The 19772-nt window shown below is 36.1% G+C and overlaps 1 protein-coding gene across 5 annotated transcripts in view; it reads left to right on the top strand.

Annotated features, from left to right (window-relative positions):
* LOC107757882 (gamma-aminobutyric acid receptor subunit alpha-1-like) overlaps positions 1-19741 on the top strand; it is a 27886-nt gene extending 8145 nt beyond the window's left edge. For all 5 annotated transcript variants that reach the window (XM_016575487.1, XM_016575489.1, XM_016575491.1 and 2 more), the window contains exons 5-10: positions 350-570; positions 2988-3070; positions 3476-3619; positions 5547-5699; positions 17512-17714; positions 19111-19741. In XM_016575487.1, coding sequence (XP_016430973.1) covers positions 350-570; positions 2988-3070; positions 3476-3619; positions 5547-5699; positions 17512-17714; positions 19111-19428 — 1122 coding nt within the window. In that variant the 3' untranslated portion in view covers positions 19429-19741. The remainder of the gene's footprint in view (positions 1-349; positions 571-2987; positions 3071-3475; positions 3620-5546; positions 5700-17511; positions 17715-19110) is intronic.
* Positions 19742-19772: the final 31 nt, after the last annotated feature.

The following is a 19772-nucleotide window of genomic DNA, read 5'->3' as shown; positions in this document are numbered from 1 at the left end:
CACATCTAGTTACTATGTAAGTACACAGGTATTAGGGACACAATATAAAGTGGGACCGAATCCGCAAAGCAATTGAGGATGAATGAAAAAGGAGCTTATTTTTGTTCTATTTGGAGCTTGACAGCACCTGACCTTTGTACCTAAAGAGTCCATATTTGTACCTTAAAGGTACATATAAGCAACTAAAAGGTACAAAAAAGTACCTTTTGAAAAGGTACCGCCCCACTGACAGCTTTTGTACCTTTTTTTCTGAGAGTGTACACTTACATTTAAACTGAATTTGACAATAATTTTTAGCATTTCTCCACGCATGGGATGAGAAAACGATGTGTTATCGGTGGTCTTGCAGGAGTACACCATCGATGTGTTCTTCAGGCAGAGCTGGAAGGACGAGAGGCTGAAGTTCAAAGGTCCTATGGCTGTGCTCCGTCTCAACAATCTCATGGCCAGCAAAATCTGGACCCCCGACACGTTTTTCCACAACGGAAAGAAGTCAGTCGCCCATAACATGACCATGCCTAACAAACTGCTGCGGATCACAGAGGAAGGAACTCTGCTTTACACCATGAGGTGAAGCTGCTGCTTATTTTCCTCAGAAAATAATCACCTTTTCATGTCATTTCCTTTTAATGTTGGTGTTTGATCTGAAGCGATCTGGGTCTCTCTCAGCATAGAAATATATTCAAATTTTTTTTTTTTAAGTATTAGTCTATAAATGTATATTTTGGATTGCTAGTATAATTTTATATTTGGCTGTGTCATAAATAACATGGACCTCAGCCTCTCGGGACTAACGCACAGTCGCACACATCAGGACAACACATGTTATAAAGCATCCTTTAGACTGCTTAATTAGTAGATTATGATGGAAGTTCATATTTGTGTCAATAGGGGGTTGACATTTACTGATTTATCATGTTGTCAGAGAACTGAGCAGTAGTAATTCCTGTGTAAAATGGGCGGTCTGACCAGTGCATAATAAGACATATAAGCGGTTGCACAGGTCCCCATATGCCAGGGGTTCAGACAGTAATGCATGGTAATAATAGCTTTGATGAAGTTTGCTTGTGTCAGTCATGGTGCATAGAAGAGGAAAAGATGTTATTGGTTTAATTCTGAATTCACGAGTGCTTTGAAGACGCTGTGTCAATGAAACAGCGGTGCACTGTGTTATCGTGGGCACTTCAAGATAGGTTAATAAATCTAGATACCTTATTATCTGAATTGTTTGGATTTTTAGTAAGCACATTAACTTAACTTCCACTGACCAGTTACATTTTACAACACTGCATGTTTGCTGTGGGTCTGAGCAAAATCAGGGCTGAATAGAAATGCAAGTTCACTCTCTGACAGTAGGTGGCGCTTATGGGACAGAAGGAATACTGTGGTAACCATGGTTACTGCTGTACACAAACTTTCTTTTTCTGACATTTCTGACATTGATGGACAAGAAAGGAAGTCACAACAGTATTTAAATGTTTTCAAACAGATATTCAGTATTGTATTCACTTCGGCGTTTATCAAACAACACCAAATACTTTTGTTTACCCTTGTACATTTTTGGATTTTAATCTGGACTAAAACATGCCAGATTATTTTTCTATTATTAATAATAATAATAATACTAATAATATCCTCTATTGTAATTTTTATAAACCACTGGCAGGTGTTTTTGCTTTATTAAAGCAGCAATCTCACTAAATTTTGATACATTTCTCTGAAAGCGATGGTTGAACTTTTACATTTTTTAAAGTTTACTTGATAAGTAAATATATCCTCATATTAAAGATAATATTAAAGATAATTAAAGATAATTATACTAAGACCATCTGGTAAAACCTTACAGTTAGGTGTCAGTGTAGGATGTATATACTGGTTAGGTTAAATGGTAGGGAGTGGTAGGGAATAAATAGTAATGTGATGTCATACTTTTAAAAAGAGTTTTCAGTGAAGTTTCGAAATTCTTTGGTTGAGGAAACATGACAATATACAGTTAAAATGTTTCACATTTTCGCGCTTGGGCGAGTAATTTGCAGACTGATTTCCTAAATGCACGTGAAATCACCAACATGCCAACAAACCAATGAGAACACAGAACAATAATGACAATTCATAGCAAGAGAGCGCAGACGCCAAAGCTGATGTGGATCCACTCATCTGAATCCCTCTGGAACTGTCTCAGATTTGCAGAAAATTGCAGTTGTTTGGCAAATAAATAATTTACAGACCGTTTCATATGCATTCCCAACATTTTAATTATGCAATTTCAATGTTACACCTCAAATGACAAGGGACTGTTCATATTTAGCCTCAGATGGCTTCAGTATGCATAGTATTTAGATAATATAGCTAATTTAATGCTATAATAAACACAAATGTGACCCTGGACCACAAAATGTATTATATTTGTATATTTGTACAATACATTGTATGGGTCAAAATTACAGATTTTTCTTTTATGCCAAAAATCATTAGGATATTAAGTAAAGATCATGTTCCATGACGATATTTTGTAAATTTCTTACCGTAAATATATCAAAACTTAATTTTTGATTAGTAATATGCATTGCTAAGAACTTCATTTGGACATCTTTAAAGGTGATTTTCTCAATATTTAGATTTTTTGCACCCTCAGATTCTCAGTTGTATCTCGGCCAAATATTGTCCTATCCTAACAAACCATACATCAATGGAAAGCTTATATATTCAGATGATGCTTCAATCCCAATTTCAAAAAATTGACCCTTATGACTGGTTTTGTGCTCCAGGGTCACAAATGGAAAAATGTATGGTTACATCTTTAAATTCAGAATGGGCGAGCAGCAACAGCACATCAGTGGAGTTCCATATTAATGCATTGCTTTACACCGCTTAATAACAATTATATACAAATACATGTATCCTCGTCCAAATGTATCAGTGGGGTGGGGGTTAATTAACAGTCAAAACTATAATATTGTATCACGCTTTCTCTCTGTCTGTCTCAGGCTTACAGTCAGAGCTGAATGTCCGATGCATTTGGAGGACTTCCCAATGGACGCCCATGCATGCCCTCTCAAATTCGGCAGCTGTAAGTACTGCGTCATTTTACACGCTTCGGTTGAAAGTTCACATATTACTGCGAGTCTCCAGGCTGAGTAGTGTGAGCAGATGGGGACTCTCTCTTAGGCCCACAGAGCGTAGAGATCATCTCTGACACAACACGTCACACACCCGCATCCACTCAGCCAGCCGAACGGATTTAGCGAGATCTACCCCGACCCAACTAATCCTCGCAGAGAAAGAACAGATGCGTCTGCGCTGGAGGAAGAGTGAGGGGGGGAAGACACATGAATAAAAAACAAGCTTGTGACTCAAAGCCACGAGGCTCTAAATATTTCAGCGTGTGCTGCGTCTCCGCTGTGCTTGAGAGTCCGCTGCAGTATATACGGCTGACAAGTGACGCTTGATTCTGTGTGTTGTTTGTTTGCGTCAGATGCCTACACGAGGGCTGAGGTGGTGTACGTTTGGACGCGAGGGGCAGCGCAGTCTGTGGTCGTGGCTGACGACGGCTCTCGGCTCAACCAGTATGACTTGATGGGACAGACGGTGGACTCGGGTGTGGTGCAGTCCAGCACTGGTGCGTGGTTCCACCTTCTGATGTTTAGAAATGAAGCCTATGGTTATGTTTTAGTAAGTTTAGCCAAAGTAGCATGCTCCAATATATGTGAGCCTGGAGCACAAAAGCAGTCTTAAGTCGCTGGGGTATATTTGTAGCAATAGCCAAAAAAACATTGTATGGGTCAAAATTATAGATTTTTCTTTTATGCCAAAAATCATTAGGACATTAAGTAAAGATCATGTTCCATGAAGATATTTTGTAAATTTCCTACCGTAAATATATCAAAACTAAATTTTTGATTAGTAATATGCATTGCTAAGAACTTCATTTGGACAACTTTAAAGGCGATTTTCTGAATATTTTGATTTTTTTGCACCCTCAGATTCCAGTATATAGTAATGTGATGCCATACTTGTAAAAAAGAGTTTTCAGTGAAGTTTCGAAATTCTTTGCTTGAGGAAACATGACAATATACAGTTAAAATGCTTCACATTTTTGCGCTTGGGCGAGCAATTTGCAGACTGATTTCCTAAATGCAAGTGAAATCACCAACATGCCAACAGACCAATGAGAATGCAGTTGTTTGGCAAATAAATAATTTACAGACAGTTACATATGCATTCCCAACATTTTAATTATGCAATCTCAATATTACACCTCAAATGACAAGGGAATGTTGATATGACTGGATGTTCATTTGACTTGATTTGATGTTTTAGTAAGTTTAGTTAAAGTAGCATGCTCCAGATTTTATAATTTCCCTTGTGGATGTGCAAATTATTATTCTGCTCCCTCTTTTATTGGCCAACTGATACAGGTACTGTAACAAAAGGATCCAAAGTGGGTGACATTTTCATTGGACTACCTCTCTTTTCAGTAATATGATTTGGTGGATTTAGTTATCATCAGTCAGTAAACTCTTTCAATGACAATATTTTGACGGATTGATGTTTTAACCTTCTTTGTGTCAGAAAAAAACATTATGGTAGTGTACTATTCACTCAAATTATTAGGATGTTAATATAATTTGTGATGAAAGATTTTTGTATTAAATATTTTATTTATTTAATATTTTCCTTAATTTCACTTGTGGTTTCAGGCTTCTGGACACACATTGTGCAGATTTATAATTTTTTTTTAAATGCAGTTTACCGAAAGCTAATTCAGACTACAAAACAAATTCTACTTTGCTTTTCAAGAAGCACAATACTTAAATGTGAAAAAGAGCATCATAGAGCATGTTCTATTTTAAGCACCATATTTGCATATAAACCATCTGATAAACATCAGATTCATATGCATTCTAAATCATGAGCATCTCCTGAATTGCTCTAAAATCAGCTAAGAATGATTTTGTAGCGTTTTGCACATGCTCTAAATATCCCATCTTCCAGATGAAAACACATATGAGACATATGAGCACTATATGGTTATTTGTTCCCATGTGGGAAATGCAGATGCAGAATATCAGACATAAAGCGCATAAATTCCATGATGTTTTCCATACACGTGAATATAGACAAAAAAGGTGCAGTGCAGTGATTAATGAATAATGCATGATCTGCCATAATAATATATGCATACTGTATAAGCAGTATTATATGCATTAAAGAAATAGTAAATGACATAACTACATGATAGCTGTTCAGATATATTATAGTTAATCTTGCATATCAGTATTTGCAGAGAAAAGTCCCTAAATGAAGATACTTCAACGATACTGTTGTATAGACTTTGAGTAATCTTTGCATAGACAGAAAACAGGTTTGTATGTGTTGATTCATTCATTCTGTGCCGCTGCTGTCGTACGTATGGGTTAGGGAGCACGATTAATTGCATTAATTTTGTGTTAATTTCTTTATAATGAACCATGGTAAATTAACATGTTTAAGTGACTGTCCTAATATACGCATTAATTAATGTATCTATTCTCTTTCACTTCCAGGAGAGTATGTTGTCATGAAAACACATTTCCACCTCAAAAGGAAGATCGGTTACTTTGTCATCCAGACATATTTGCCGTGCATCATGACCGTGATCCTGTCCCAGGTGTCTTTCTGGCTCAACAGGGAATCTGTCCCCGCCAGAACTGTGTTTGGTGAGTGTCCTAATTGATCTTTAAGTTAAGCAATCAATGAGCTGTTAGCGTCACTCTGCAGCAGCTCTTTCCCAGCATCTTCAAATCGAGCGAGCTGTTGTATTGTCTAGGTCTATGCTTTCTAAAGCAGCATCCTAACTGAAATGCAATCTCATAAATGATTGATCTGGAATAATCTACCTCCATGCATCACACAAACACGGTTCCTCATGAGACATACAGTACTGTACACACAAGACCAGAGAGTTTGGAGTTAGCATGTAGCAAAGACACAATACTCTAGTGAGCATAAACATATATGTAAATATGCATAAAAATGTCCAGCGTTTCTCATCAACTCATGCCTGTGATGCTGCCTTAGAATTTGGCCAAAAAACATATCTTTGTAATTATGCAAAGTACGGTAACACTTTAGTTTAGGCACCAATTCTCACTATTAACTAGTTGCTTATTAGCATGCATATTACTAGCATATTGGCTGTTTATTAGTACTTAAAAAGCACATATTAATGTCTTATTCTGCATGAGCATATTTTAAATCCCTGAACTACCTTACTAACTATTAATAAGCAGAAAATTAGGAGTTTATTGAGGCAAAAGTTGTAGTTAATAGTTAATAGTGAGAATTGGTCCCCAAACTAAGGTGTGACCCAAATGACAAGCTGGAATATCAAGCTTAATTGTTAAGGGTGTGAAGCAAAGCCACTATTTGTATTTGGGTCTGAATCTGTAGCAATGGCAAAATTATTTAATAATTCATAAATTTATTGTTTTATTATCAAATATTTGCAAAAGGTAATTTGTGTGTGGGATAGACATGTCTCCACTAGGGTTGCAAAGGGGTGGAAAATGTCCGGTAAATTTCCAACAATCCCTGGAATATTCCAAAAAATCCTGGGAAGTTTCCAAAATGTCTGGAATATTTCCGAAATTTACTGGAAATTTTCCACCTTTTTGCAACCCTAGTCCCCACCACTTTTTGAAAGCCATTGAGAAAAATAACTTGAACCCATGTCCAACAAACAGACAAGCCCCAATCCCTCATTTACTCATAATTTTATTCATACATGTTACACAAAACACATTTGCTCCAGACTCGTTCGAGTGATCTGCCAGTTTAAACAGATTCGATGACAGCTGCTGTACTGTACAACTGCGTGAATTGACACTGAGCATGTCCTAATATGTACACCTTAACAAACGAGGCTTGTACTTGCATATGTGACCATGGACCACAAAACAAGTCATAAGGGTCCATTTTGTGAAATTGAGATTTATACATCATCTGAAAGCTGATAATTAAGGGGGTGGTCTAATGCTAGGGTCACAAATCTCTATGCTTCTAGCCAACATTTCAGCACAGCCCTTGTAGGAAATCAGTGTGAAATGTTTCTGGTTGCCATGACAAAATTCACACATTTCAGAACAAGTCTTTTTGCTCATTTTCACTCATAGAGTTTACACTCGTTTGCTTTACACATTCACTATTGCGTTCATACTTCAAAAATATTGTGCTGTCACCTGCCTCACCTGCTATCCAACAAGCACGAGGAGTGACTTCATATACTGCATATTCATATATGAATGCGTTATTTGTTTAGAAGTCATCATCCAAGCCTTTCTGATTAAGGTATTCAGCTTCAGGCACATCCTGGAAATCCTTTGTACGATATCTAGGTCGGCAGGATTTGCAACAGAACAGAATTCGAGGATCTTGCTCAAATTTAGCAAACATCAAAAAAAGAAATTATTTTTCTTATTTGGTCTTAAAAAGTTATCCATTTTCAGTTACAGCTTAGTTAAATCCTCATGTTTTCTTCAATACTTTATTAAAAGGCTGCATGCATTGACTGCTAGTGCTTTTTTAGGAGAAGCATGCAAACTGCAAAATCATAAATCCTTAATTTGACTGTGAACACAACAGTATTCAAAGTTTTAAACTGTGCCAGGAGGATTCTGTGTGTCTGTGTGTGGTGTATTCTGTAACACATATCAGAGAGGAGAGATTTTGTTTTTTTCTGTCAGCTTGTCGGGCTACCCTTGAATTAAGTCTCCTGACTGGGCACTTTGGATTCCCAAGCGTTTGCATCTCAGACAAACGTTAAAAGTTGAATCTGAGAGCTGTCTGTGCCTTAGTTCTTGCTTGACTGTAGCCTTGCAAAACTATATTCATATTCTCAATTCTGTGAACTTGTATTTCACAAATGCACTGTGATTGAAACATAACTAAGGGGCCAAGGATGTGATTTTTTTCTTCTTCTTGGAGAAAAATAAAATAAAAGAGTGCCTTGTTGGCAAAGGTTATTTACAATAACGTTGCCCACCATTGTATGGTTGATTGGCCCGAGTTTGAATGAACCCTTCTCCGGTCCTTTTTTCTCTCTCTCTTTTCACATCACATATCATTATTCTATTTGAAATATCAATAACTTCCAACTGATTTTGCACTACTGACAGAAATTAAGAAATCATTGTCATTGTCACCAAGTTTTATCATCATCTACAAGATTCCAATTTTTTTAAGATCAAACAATACAATTATTCTAGAATTCATAATTATTCTATAAATGTTACTTTAACAGCTGAGTGAAATAGCCTAAACGGTTTCATAGTCCATATAGTTTCACTGTGGTTTTTCTTTTCATAAAAGAGGGGGGCGGTGTTACCACCCGTTTTAACACCCATCCTTCACAAATTGCACACTGGTTATAACCCTTTGTTTTAGAAACAACATTTTTAGTTCACCTGATTAATCTTCTCACACTGATCACATTCAATATCTTACATTAGCCCATTATTGGAGACACCGTTTTAAAATGTAATGTATTCTTTTTTTTTTTTTTTTTTCGCTTTCTCAAAATTGGTTTAGATGATCACTGGACCAAGCCGCCACACAGAAATGAGTGCACATAAATTTCATATTAATCTCTGTTCACTATGTCGAGCCAAACTTGGATGAAAGGCTCTATCTCAACAACTCTACAATCTATCAAAACAAAACATCTCCATTACATGTAACCCCGAGTAGAGAACGAGAAGCTGCGTCAGTACACTCTTAAAAATAAAGGTGCTTCACGATGCCATAGAAGAACCTTTTTGTCTAAATGGTTCCATAAAGAACCTTTAACATCTGAAGAACCTTTCTGTTACAATTATTTATAAGCTTTTTTTTTCCTTCTTGGGCCTGAAATGGAGGAATTTTGGTCAATATTGATAATTAAACAATATTTTGCCAAATGTGCTTTTGTGCTGAAACCTTGGCTGGTTTAGGCTTGTCACTGATAAATAATGATGACAATAAAACCACCAGTAGGTGGCAGCAAGCCCCTGTTTTGATAAATGATTTATTGAATTGTTCAAATCAAACGATTCGTTCAAAACGGCTGATTCAATTAGAAACGTAACAAACCTGCGTCCCAATGTGCATACTATCCATCCTAAATTCTATGTGATATTAGTAATTTTCAATACTATTTAGGGCAGATTAGAAACGTAACAAGCCTGCGTCCCAATGTGCACAATATCCATCCTAAATTCTATGTGATATTAGTAATTTTCAATACTATTTAGGGCAGATAGGCTGGATAGTATGCACATTGGGACGCAGGGAAAGTGTCCATCTGAATGGGCCGTTGAATCACTGGCTCACTTGATTCGTTCAAAAACTGATTCATTCAAGGAACGAAACGCCGTGTTACTATGCACTGTTGTATAAAATTAATAGCACATTTGTGATCGCGCATGTAAACCTACTGATATTCAGAAAAGTGCATTGCTTGTGCAATTAATATAAAAACATAAAAACTCATACATGGGTATTTTTTCTTTAATTGCTTGAATTATAAGGTTATTTTAACCTGTAGGCTTCATCGCGCATGCTTTTGGACGTGTTTTTGTTTGGTTTTTGCAAGGTCGATGACTCGATAATGTCAGCTCTCCTATCATCTCTCAATCCCTCACAGTTACACATACAGCACAATAATGAGGAAAAAGGGGTATATTTTTAAATTCTAATGAAAGAAAAATCATAAATTTTCTGTTGTCTTCTTTTTAAAGAAATTCAAAAGTTGCGCTTGAACCATTTTGCGCGAAAAATGACGAAAACTTGCTTCCGCTTGTGCGCAGCTTGTTACAGAACCGAGTTCTGACTGGCCAATCGCCGTTATTTGTGAATTATCTTAAGTAGATCATTTTAACATTTAATTTGCAAGAGTGTAGCTGACACTATAGAAACCCTCCAGACCAAGGCCAAGAACCAAACCTTCTTAAGAGTCAAAATTCTCTCCAAACCTGACTCCAACAGTTCAGATGGAGGCCCTGTTAAACCTTCTAGTCCTGTAACGGAACACAAGCATATTGGAAAGGTCTCAGTCGTCTCGTCTTACATGAAACAAGGAACAAGTGTTTCCCTCCCCAAAGCAAACACCATCAGTTGGTGCATGTTTAGTAGCAACTCTGGACATCCACCTTAAAGGGGACATAACATGCACAATTTCACCCAATCTCATGTTAATCTTGAGTACCTATAGAGTATAGCATCCTTCATATCTCCAAAGAGTCTTTAGTTTTATCAGATTTATAAAAGAAAGATACAGCTTTACGATTCTCTCCGGAAACAGCCGATCTCCTGGAGATAAAGAGTCACGAGCACTTGAGCGCCGATTGCCAACAAAACAGAAATTTGATGCAGTTCCGAATCAGGGCTAATGGAAGAACTGGAACTGGTGAACTTCGTCCCCAAATGCAAATCCCAGTATCATGTACAAACCACCATAGAGCAGACAGAGCAGAATCAGCCATGGAGCAATTGCCAAATTTTGATAGCCTGAAGCAACAAATCGGTCCATGCATCCTGAACACTCGTGGAGGAAGAGCGTCGTCTGCCCACTGCCAAACTCCTCAGATTACAAAACGAAAGTAAGAGAGACAGAACCATTCTGACGGGCCAAGCTTTCTCCATTCTCAAAAAGAAACAGCATTGTGTTCCACCTTAAAGGAACATAAACTCCACTTAAAGGGAGTTGCTGAAACACAATAAAACTCTGAAGACAGCATGGGCAGATAAACTGTTTTCCTGAAGAAAAGAGATCTGAGAAGTGTTGGCGCGGGTGCGTTCTTTTGGCATTGTTAATGCCATCAGCTAATGAACTAGGATAAAAATCTCATTGGGCTTCAGACAGTCGTCACACCTGAAGGGTATTCCCATAATGTCAACTTTATAGTGCATTTATGTTATCTGTCATTTGTCTCTTTTTGCCACTTTTGGTAAAGAAACAACATCTTGATTAATGAAACTGAAATACATCTCGTATGTGCATCCTTGACAAGTGTTAGGACACAAGCACTTAATACCTGAATAAATACAGATAATAATATTATCGGAACGTTATCGGAATCGGCCGAGAAAGGCTTAAAATGTAAACATCAAATTGTACCCTCAATGTACCCTCATTATAAAAATAACTTTATTATAGTTTTAGTTCTAACTAGGCCCGTAGCCAGCTATATGAGGTCCGGACCTCGGTAGATTTTTCATATTCAAAAATAAAATTTGTTCTCTGAATGACTGATTTGCGGGCGCAGCCTTTGGACTTTGGACTTGTCTTTTTTACTTAAATTGACAATTTAGGAAGTTAATAAAGTAGGACATTGCAGTTTAGGGGAAGCGATATCTTTATCTTATCTTAATTGTAAAAGATTTTAAATAAGTTCAGCTTATTTTATATATTTTTTTTTTTTTTTGTTTGTTTGTTTTAATAGCAATATCTGGCAACACTGATCGCTGGCACTTAAACTGACAGTAATCAAAAAAGCCCATGGACAGGTTATTGCATTACGGTAAGGCAAACGCAAAAAATATCATGATAGTATCTTTCAGAAACGTTATCAACGCTGTCAAAAACAATAGTATTTAACATATCTGTAGAACAAGTAGGTTACAGAATGAAATGAAATACACAAACACTAGCCACGAAGAAGTCTATGCTATGTCATTCAGTATAGTAGTTAAATTTTCACAAATCATGCTAAAAACATTCATAAGAGCACTAGACAATGTTATCAGCTATATAGCAATGGTTATTAATAAAAAACTATAACAGTAATATGTATTGTTGCATTGTTGCATGAATAATAAACAGCTGATAAAATGATCCACCTCTAACTATACTAAAGTATTAACAAATTTTGATGCAATAGGGTAAGATTTAAAAATCATCATCCCTCCAAAACAAAGAAAACATCTTTCACAAACATCTACATGTCTGTCTCCTTTAAAGTGTTTATAGTGTATATAATGAGTTGTATTTGTAGGGGTTATTATAGCAAAATTCTGTTCACAATTTTGCTCAAAACTATCCAGAAGTAAAAAATAATGTGTTTATCTTTATGTGTAATCTCTGCACAGGAGAGACTTGGTGTTGTTTCCAAAAATATCAGCAAAAATCAATTTCATGCATCCCTAAAAAACAGTAATCGTTCTGCAGTTTTGGAACTCAAATGAAATGAAACCTTTAAAATAAAATAAATAAAATAAAATAAAATGCTGTTAAAATGCAATTTCTGTACTTTTTTTTTTCTGTACATGCTTGATTGATGGGAAAACTTACCCAAAGTGTACAGTTCCATCAACATTTGCTAAACCTTAGGTATCACTTTCTTTTTGGATAGAACACAAAAGATATGTAGAAGGATGTCCAAGAAGCTCCTTTTCTTTCTAATAAGAGTAAATGATGACCACAGCTGTCTTGTCCACTTCCAGTAGCTTGGAACTTTCTGTCAAATAATTCCTTATGGAAAGTCAGTTTTGGGACAGCATGAGGGTGAGTAGATAATGAGTACATTTTTTTTTTTTGGTGAGTTATCCCTTTAAGAGGCAATGGTGTAAATCTCTATGATAGCACAACACACTGATAAACGGCCCTGCAGTTCCATAACTTGATATATAACGAGGCATAATGCCGATAGTGTGGTTTATGCTGGTGTGAAGAAGTCAGTAATGTCACAAGACTATGATGACCAGTATTATGGGTCCATAGGAGGAACTACCTGTATATCACAGAAGCAGCAGCACAAGGATGAACATATTGTGCTGAAGATATTACTCTGGAGACCTGGGTTTTTTTTAAGCAAATTCAACCAGAGAGAAGGTTCATATTGCTGCTGGAAAGGTCTCAAGACCAGGATAACATTGTTGAGACATAGAACTGTACAGGGACGTGCACAGACATTTTGAGGGGCAGGGGCTCAAGTGGAAAAAAATTGTGTTTTTTTTTCTAATCAAAAGTGTCGATATTGACAAAAATATATCTCAATATTTTCTGGGATTTTATCGATAACGATAATTTTTTGATTAGCATCACCAAACAGAAAAGCAAAAATAATTATTTCAGACATGTTTCTCGAACACTCCCCCATCTCCCCCTTTGTGGATCAAAAAGAAAGAAAGAAAGAAAGAAAGAAAGAAAGAAAAATTAATAATTTTATCGACATTTTATTGCTATATTACATGCTTGCCAAAAAGAAAATTAGCTCTCTTTTAATGCATATACAAACCATATACAAACAAGTACTTGTAACCAGTGACGTGCACAGACATTTTGAGGGGCAGGGGCTCAAGTGGAAAAAAATTGTGTTTTTTTTTCTAATCAAAAGTGTCGATATTGACAAAAATATATCTCAATATTTTCTGGGATTTTATCGATAACGATAATTAGATGATATTTTGCTGAGTGTGTTATTGTGCTGATATCTTAAGGACTGCCGTGGACAGCTGACTCCTACAGTTTTTGATATTCTTCATGTTCTGTGTGGTGATCAGTTCACAGCAGTGATATAAAAGAAAGAAAGAAAGAAAGAAAGAAAGAAAGAAAGAAAGAAAAATTAATAATTTTATCGACATTTTATTGCTATATTACATGCTTGCCAAAAAGAAAATTAGCTCTCTTTTTTTTCTCCATCATTTATAGTCTCCACAGGCTTTCTTTCCCTAACAACATTACTGAACACCTTTGAGAGTTGATTTCATTTTTGTTGCAATATCATTATTCATTGTTCCTTAATTTGGCTCCTATCCTGGTGTGTGTGTCAAGGAAAATGTTGTGAAAAGATACGGATCATCTTAACAAATGTTCAGTATTTAAACAAGATGAGTGGAAATTTTTAATAACCATGCTTACTAAACTAATTAGAGCTAATTAGTATCTTTACAGCATGTGGAATAACTATCAGATTATTGTTTCACATGGACACTTTCGGCAAAATCTGCCCTAAATATTTAGCTATTGTTATTATGAATAGTACTGAAGTACCAAAGATACCTTATTGACATGTTTGTCACGTGAAAGCAAACAGCAATTTGGGGTTACTTTTCTCTGGTATTACTTTTGTAGCTTATGAACAGATAATAAACATAGTTAATGAAGCGATGAGAATCAGTGTTTGCCAAGAGGATCAGTCTGACTTCAGGATGAAGGCTCAGGCACGTATTGGGCAGAAGAGATAAAATATGCACTACAATTTCAGTTTGATTACATTCAACAGGACACATAATTCATACTAACGAATGTTTGCCAGCCGTCACATTGAAAATGTGTTCTAAAATTTATAGAAACACTGTCTAGAGAACTGAGTACATTGTCTACTGCAGATCTTGCCTCATTACAGGAGCTCTCTTTGAGAAAACATGGTCACAAAACAGAAAAAGCTCTTAGCAGTTCTTTATACTTCATGTAGGTCGGTATAAATTATCTCCGAATTGAATTGGTGACAGAGTATGCTAATGAATTATTAGAACATCTATGGAACAGCAGAAATGAACACTAAAAGATACTGAGGATAGAAATCGGGTGGCTGTGGAGGCCATTGCTCTAATAGAAGCATGTATTTAATTTCAGTTATTCTTTTGGAAGGCTTTTATTGGTGCGGTAAGATTCACTAAAATCCACATTTGCATTTTAATATAGGCTAGTGTTCGTCTGAAAGACATGCTTCTTAATATTCTGTGTGGTCAGTTCAGCAGTGATAAAAATTTATTATTTCCAACTAGTTTTATGGGCATTTTTACCTTTAAGTTATTTTTTCTAAAAGTGTGCACCATCTTTTGAGTCAAATTCTTGCTTTTGGGTTGTTACCAAGCAAATTAAATTAGTATAAAAAAAAAGATCTTTGCAATGCAGAGGAAACACAGAGGCTGCATTAGAAGTGACACTTAGATGCATTTACACACTGTTTAATGCAGGACATGAATGTATTTAACCTGCAGTTACAAATGCATTCATATTGTTTTGATATTTTAAACATAACACGTTGAATATTTGAATAGTAAATAAAACAGAAAAAGCTCTTAGCAGTTCTTTATACTTCATGTAGGTCGGTATAAATTATCTCCGAATTGAATTGGTGACAGAGTATGCTAATGAATTATTAGAACATCTATGGAACAGCAGAAATGAACACTAAAAGATACTGAGGATAGAAATCGGGTGGCTGTGGAGGCCATTGCTCTAATAGAAGCATGTATTTAAATTTAAGTTATTCTTTTGGAAGGCTCTTTTTGATGCGGTAAGATTCACTAAAATCCACATTTGCATTTTAATATAGGCTAGTGTTCGTCTGAAAGACATGCTTGTGCAAAGAAGTCATTGTTGAATTAATGTAGCATTCTAATACAACATTTACAGTAATTTTAGCTTTGAAAATGTGTTCTAAAATTTATAGAAACACTGTCTAGAGAACTGAGTACATTGTCTACTGCAGATCTTGCCTCATTACAGGAGCTCTCTTTGAGAAAACATGGTCACAAAACAGAAAAAGCTCTTAGCAGTTCTTTATACTTCATGTAGGTCGGTATAAATTATCTCCGAATTGAATTGGTGACAGAGTATGCTAATGAATTATTAGAACATCTATGGAACAGCAGAAATGAACACTAAAAGATACTGAGGATAGAAATCGGGTGGCTGTGGAGGCCATTGCTCTAATAGAAGCATGTATTTAATTTCAGTTATTCTTTTGGAAGGCTCTTATTGATGCGGTAAGATTCACTAAAATCCACATTTGCATTTTAATATAGGCTAGTGTTCGTCTGAAAGACATGCTTGTGCAAAGAAGTCATTGTTGAATTAATGTAGCATTCTAATACAACATTTACAGTAATTTTAGCTTTGAGTGAATCTTAAATGTAGATACGTGCTACATAAATTACATTATTTTCAACATATGGATAGATTAAGGACTAAAACAGATATACAGTAGCTACATGAAACACTGTTCTTTCATACTAATATCCATTTTAGACAGTGCATACCTTAAATATCAGGAGATATTAACTCAGATATCTAATCAGCCAATCGCATTGCAGCAACTCAATGCATTTAGGCATGTAAACATGGTCAAGAGGTTGAAACCGAGCAACAGAATGGGGGGAAAAGGTGATTTAAGTGACTGTGAATGCACAACTACTTCTAGGGTTTACAGAGAATGGTCCAAAAAAGAGAAAATATCCAGTGAGTTCTATGGGAGAAAATGCCTTGTTGATGCCAGAGATCAGAGGAGAATGGCCAAACTTTGAGCTGATAGAAAGGTAACGGTAACTCAAATGACCATCATTTCAACTCATCGGAAATACGTGCCTCTACCTACATTTCTGCGAAACTCAAAAAACGTACCTATACACACACGAATCGCTGCGGTTTCCAGTTGAAATGAACACTAGAGGCAGTAAAACTCCCACAACTTTTATTCCTTTTCACACAAAGTTTGATTTGCATGTCCACAGTTTCGATCAATTTTTGTATAATTACTTGAGGGATATTACGTTATGAATTCAAAACGATTTTAAAATGCTGCGAGATTTGAAAACTGATACTTTTGGACAATGCCATCACATATACAGGTTCATATGCATGAGTTTTCATATGCAAGAACTCCGGTACGAACCCCGTGAAACTACGGTTCGACAAAACAGCGTTGCTTTAAATGCTAATGAGCTCTGCTGACTCCGCCCCTCTCTTCCGAGCCGCTCTCAGAGGGACTGTTTACTTTAGCCACATTCATCGTGAAACCTGCTAATTAGCACATTATTAGGAAAGGCGATTTGCAAAGATTCATAAAAGAACCTTATACTCACTTCTTCTGTAGATGAGGCTGGATCACGAATGATTCGCGCGAACATAGACGCATTTAGGCAGATCGGGGGCACATTCCCTTCACAGGGTGGTTGTGTACACACACTGCCAACACACATTTCAGTTCAAACAACTTGTAAAAGTGCATGTATGACCCCTTTAAAATAAAAAAGAAAGTTAAAATAGCACGGTTGCATCAACAAATCCATTTTTATACCAGTTTTGCATTTGTTAACACTATTGGGCAGGTTTAGGGTTGGATGTAGGGGATATTTTCAACACGATAGAGCGTTAATGTTTAGCAACACTCCTCGGATACTTGAATTATGAACATCCACAATATGTACCTGAAGCAATGTAATAAAAACACAGCAAAACGTGCCTATATCAACCAGGGTCACGTATTGAACTTGCGTTTTAGCAACGTGCAGTAAGGTACGTAATAACGATGTTGCAGAAATGTATTTAGAAGCACGTTTTTCCAATGAGCCTGGGTTGCATGTAAATGTGAACCCAAATCTCTGAGGAATGTTTCCGTTACCTTGTCGAAAATAGAAGTTAAGGCAGTTCTGAAGACAAAAGGGGCCCAACACTATTAAACACTATTTTGTTTTCTGGCAGATTGATTAAAACCTGACATATAGTTGTTTAACGCAAGCTCTTTTCTTATGCTTTGTCCACTGCAGGAGTGACCACTGTCCTTACCATGACCACCCTGAGCATCAGCGCGAGAAACTCTCTGCCCAAGGTGGCCTATGCCACAGCCATGGACTGGTTCATCGCCGTCTGCTACGCGTTTGTCTTCTCGGCTCTCATTGAGTTTGCCACAGTAAACTACTTCACCAAGAGGGGTTACGCCTGGGATGGGAAAAGTGTGGTGCCAGAAAAGGTAAAGCCATTTCAGTTTTCAAATAAAAGAGAAAAAAAAAATTTTTTTTAGTCATAGATCAATAAAAGATTTGTTCATAAAAATGAAAATTGTAAATTTTCTCACTCTCAAGTGTATTATTATTATTATTATTATTATTACTGGTGGGGGTGAAATGAAGGTGTTGCAGGTATTGAAGGCACTTATGTTGTGTTTTTGTGTGTGTGTGTGTGTGTTTGTGTGTTTGTGTGTGTGTGTGTGTGTGTGTGTTGTTGTTTTGTTATTATAATTCTATGTATTCTTGTATGTGGCAGCCCTTATGTCCAAGACAAATTTCCCTAGGGACAAATAAAGTAATCCTACCCTACTATTAGCATTTATAATATTATATTAGGAAACTTACTTGTCAACTTAATACAGTTTATTATAATAATAGGAAACTTTTGCATAATTATGACTTTGTATTTCATAATAATGATTAACTTTTTCATAATTACAATTAAATGTTGTGAAATTTAGAGACAATTATTATGAATTATATATTATTATGATCTAGCATCTCATCATAATGACTATGAATTGTAATGACTTACTATATAGTAATAATGAGAAACTTTAGCATAATTTTGACTCCGTATCTCATAAAAGGTTTCTCACAATTGTGAGTTAATGTAATTTTTTTTTTAAATCTAATTTAGTATCTTGTAAAAATCGGAAGTTTTCACATAATGATAACATTTCTCATAATGACGTAGTATCTCATAATGATTGATTTTTTCATAATAATGAGACATTTTCTTCTAATAATTACGCTAGTGACATCCACTGGTCAAAGCCGTATAACTGTATGAGAAGATCATGCACAGTAGTTGTTTTCATTCAAATATAATCTATAATACCATTATAGCATTAAAGATATTTTATCTGTATATAGTCTTTTATTCATTTGTAGCACATTTTATGACGCTCAATGACGCTGTAGTTAGGTATCAGCAAAGCCCGAATGATGACATCTTTCCGGTTGACCTCCTTTACAGCAAAAGAAGAAGAAGGAGTCATTTTTTTTAATCTAATTTAGTATCTTGTAAAAATCGGAAGTTTTCACATAATGATAACATTTCTCATAATGACGTAGTATCTCATAATGATTGATTTTTTCATAATAATGAGACATTTTCTTCTAATAATTACGCTAGCGACATCCACTGGTCAAAGCCGTATAACTGTATGAGAAGATCATGCACAGTAGTTGTATTCATTCAAATATAATCTATAATACCATTATAGCATTAAAGATATTTTATCTGTATATAGTCTTTTATTCATTTGTAGCACATTTTATGACGCTCAATGACGCTGTAGTTAGGTATCAGCAAAGCCCGAATGATGACATCTTTCCGGTTGACCTCCTTTACAGCAAAAGAAGAAGAAGGAGTCATTGCTGAAAAAGAACAACACCTACACGGCCGCGACGGCGACGACGTTTGCTCCGAACATTGCCAGAGACCCTGGTTTGGCAACTATTGCTAAAAGTGCCCCCCCTCCGCCAACCGAGCCCAAGGAAGAGCCAAAACCCAAACCCCCCGAGGCCAAGAAGACCTTCAACAGCGTGAGCAAGATCGACAGGATCGCCAGAATAGCCTTCCCGCTGCTCTTCGGAACCTTTAACTTGGTGTATTGGGCCACTTACTTGAATAAAAAACCCAAATTACAGGGCGCCCAGCAGCCACACTAATTCCATCTCCTCGGTTTTTCTCTCTTTTCTTTCTTATGTTTCTAAACAATAACAAAAAAGTGAAGCGAAACGATTTGTTTCAATGATAGTCCAGCTCCCACTTTCAAGTTTGTGTCGACATATGTAACATACTGTATCTTCCTATAATAACGAGAGCGACTGTATTATGTACAAACCACTGCACTGGAAGGGAACTCATACTATATATATATACAAACAGACACAGTATATCAGACCTGAGAGAATGCTATTCTGCAAATGCACATAGAATTATAGTTTAAAACTCCCTTCCTTAGAGAATAGTTAACCCCCCAAAAAAAAGATTCTTTCATTAAATACTCTCC

This window comes from Sinocyclocheilus rhinocerous, unplaced genomic scaffold (assembly GCF_001515625.1).
Source record: "Sinocyclocheilus rhinocerous isolate Xijiao unplaced genomic scaffold, SAMN03320098_v1.1 scaffold2338, whole genome shotgun sequence".
In the NCBI taxonomy this organism is placed as follows: Eukaryota; Metazoa; Chordata; class Actinopteri; order Cypriniformes; family Cyprinidae; genus Sinocyclocheilus; species Sinocyclocheilus rhinocerous.
The sequence above is the reverse complement of the archived record's forward strand: the minus strand, read 5'-3'. Positions and strand labels throughout refer to the sequence as shown.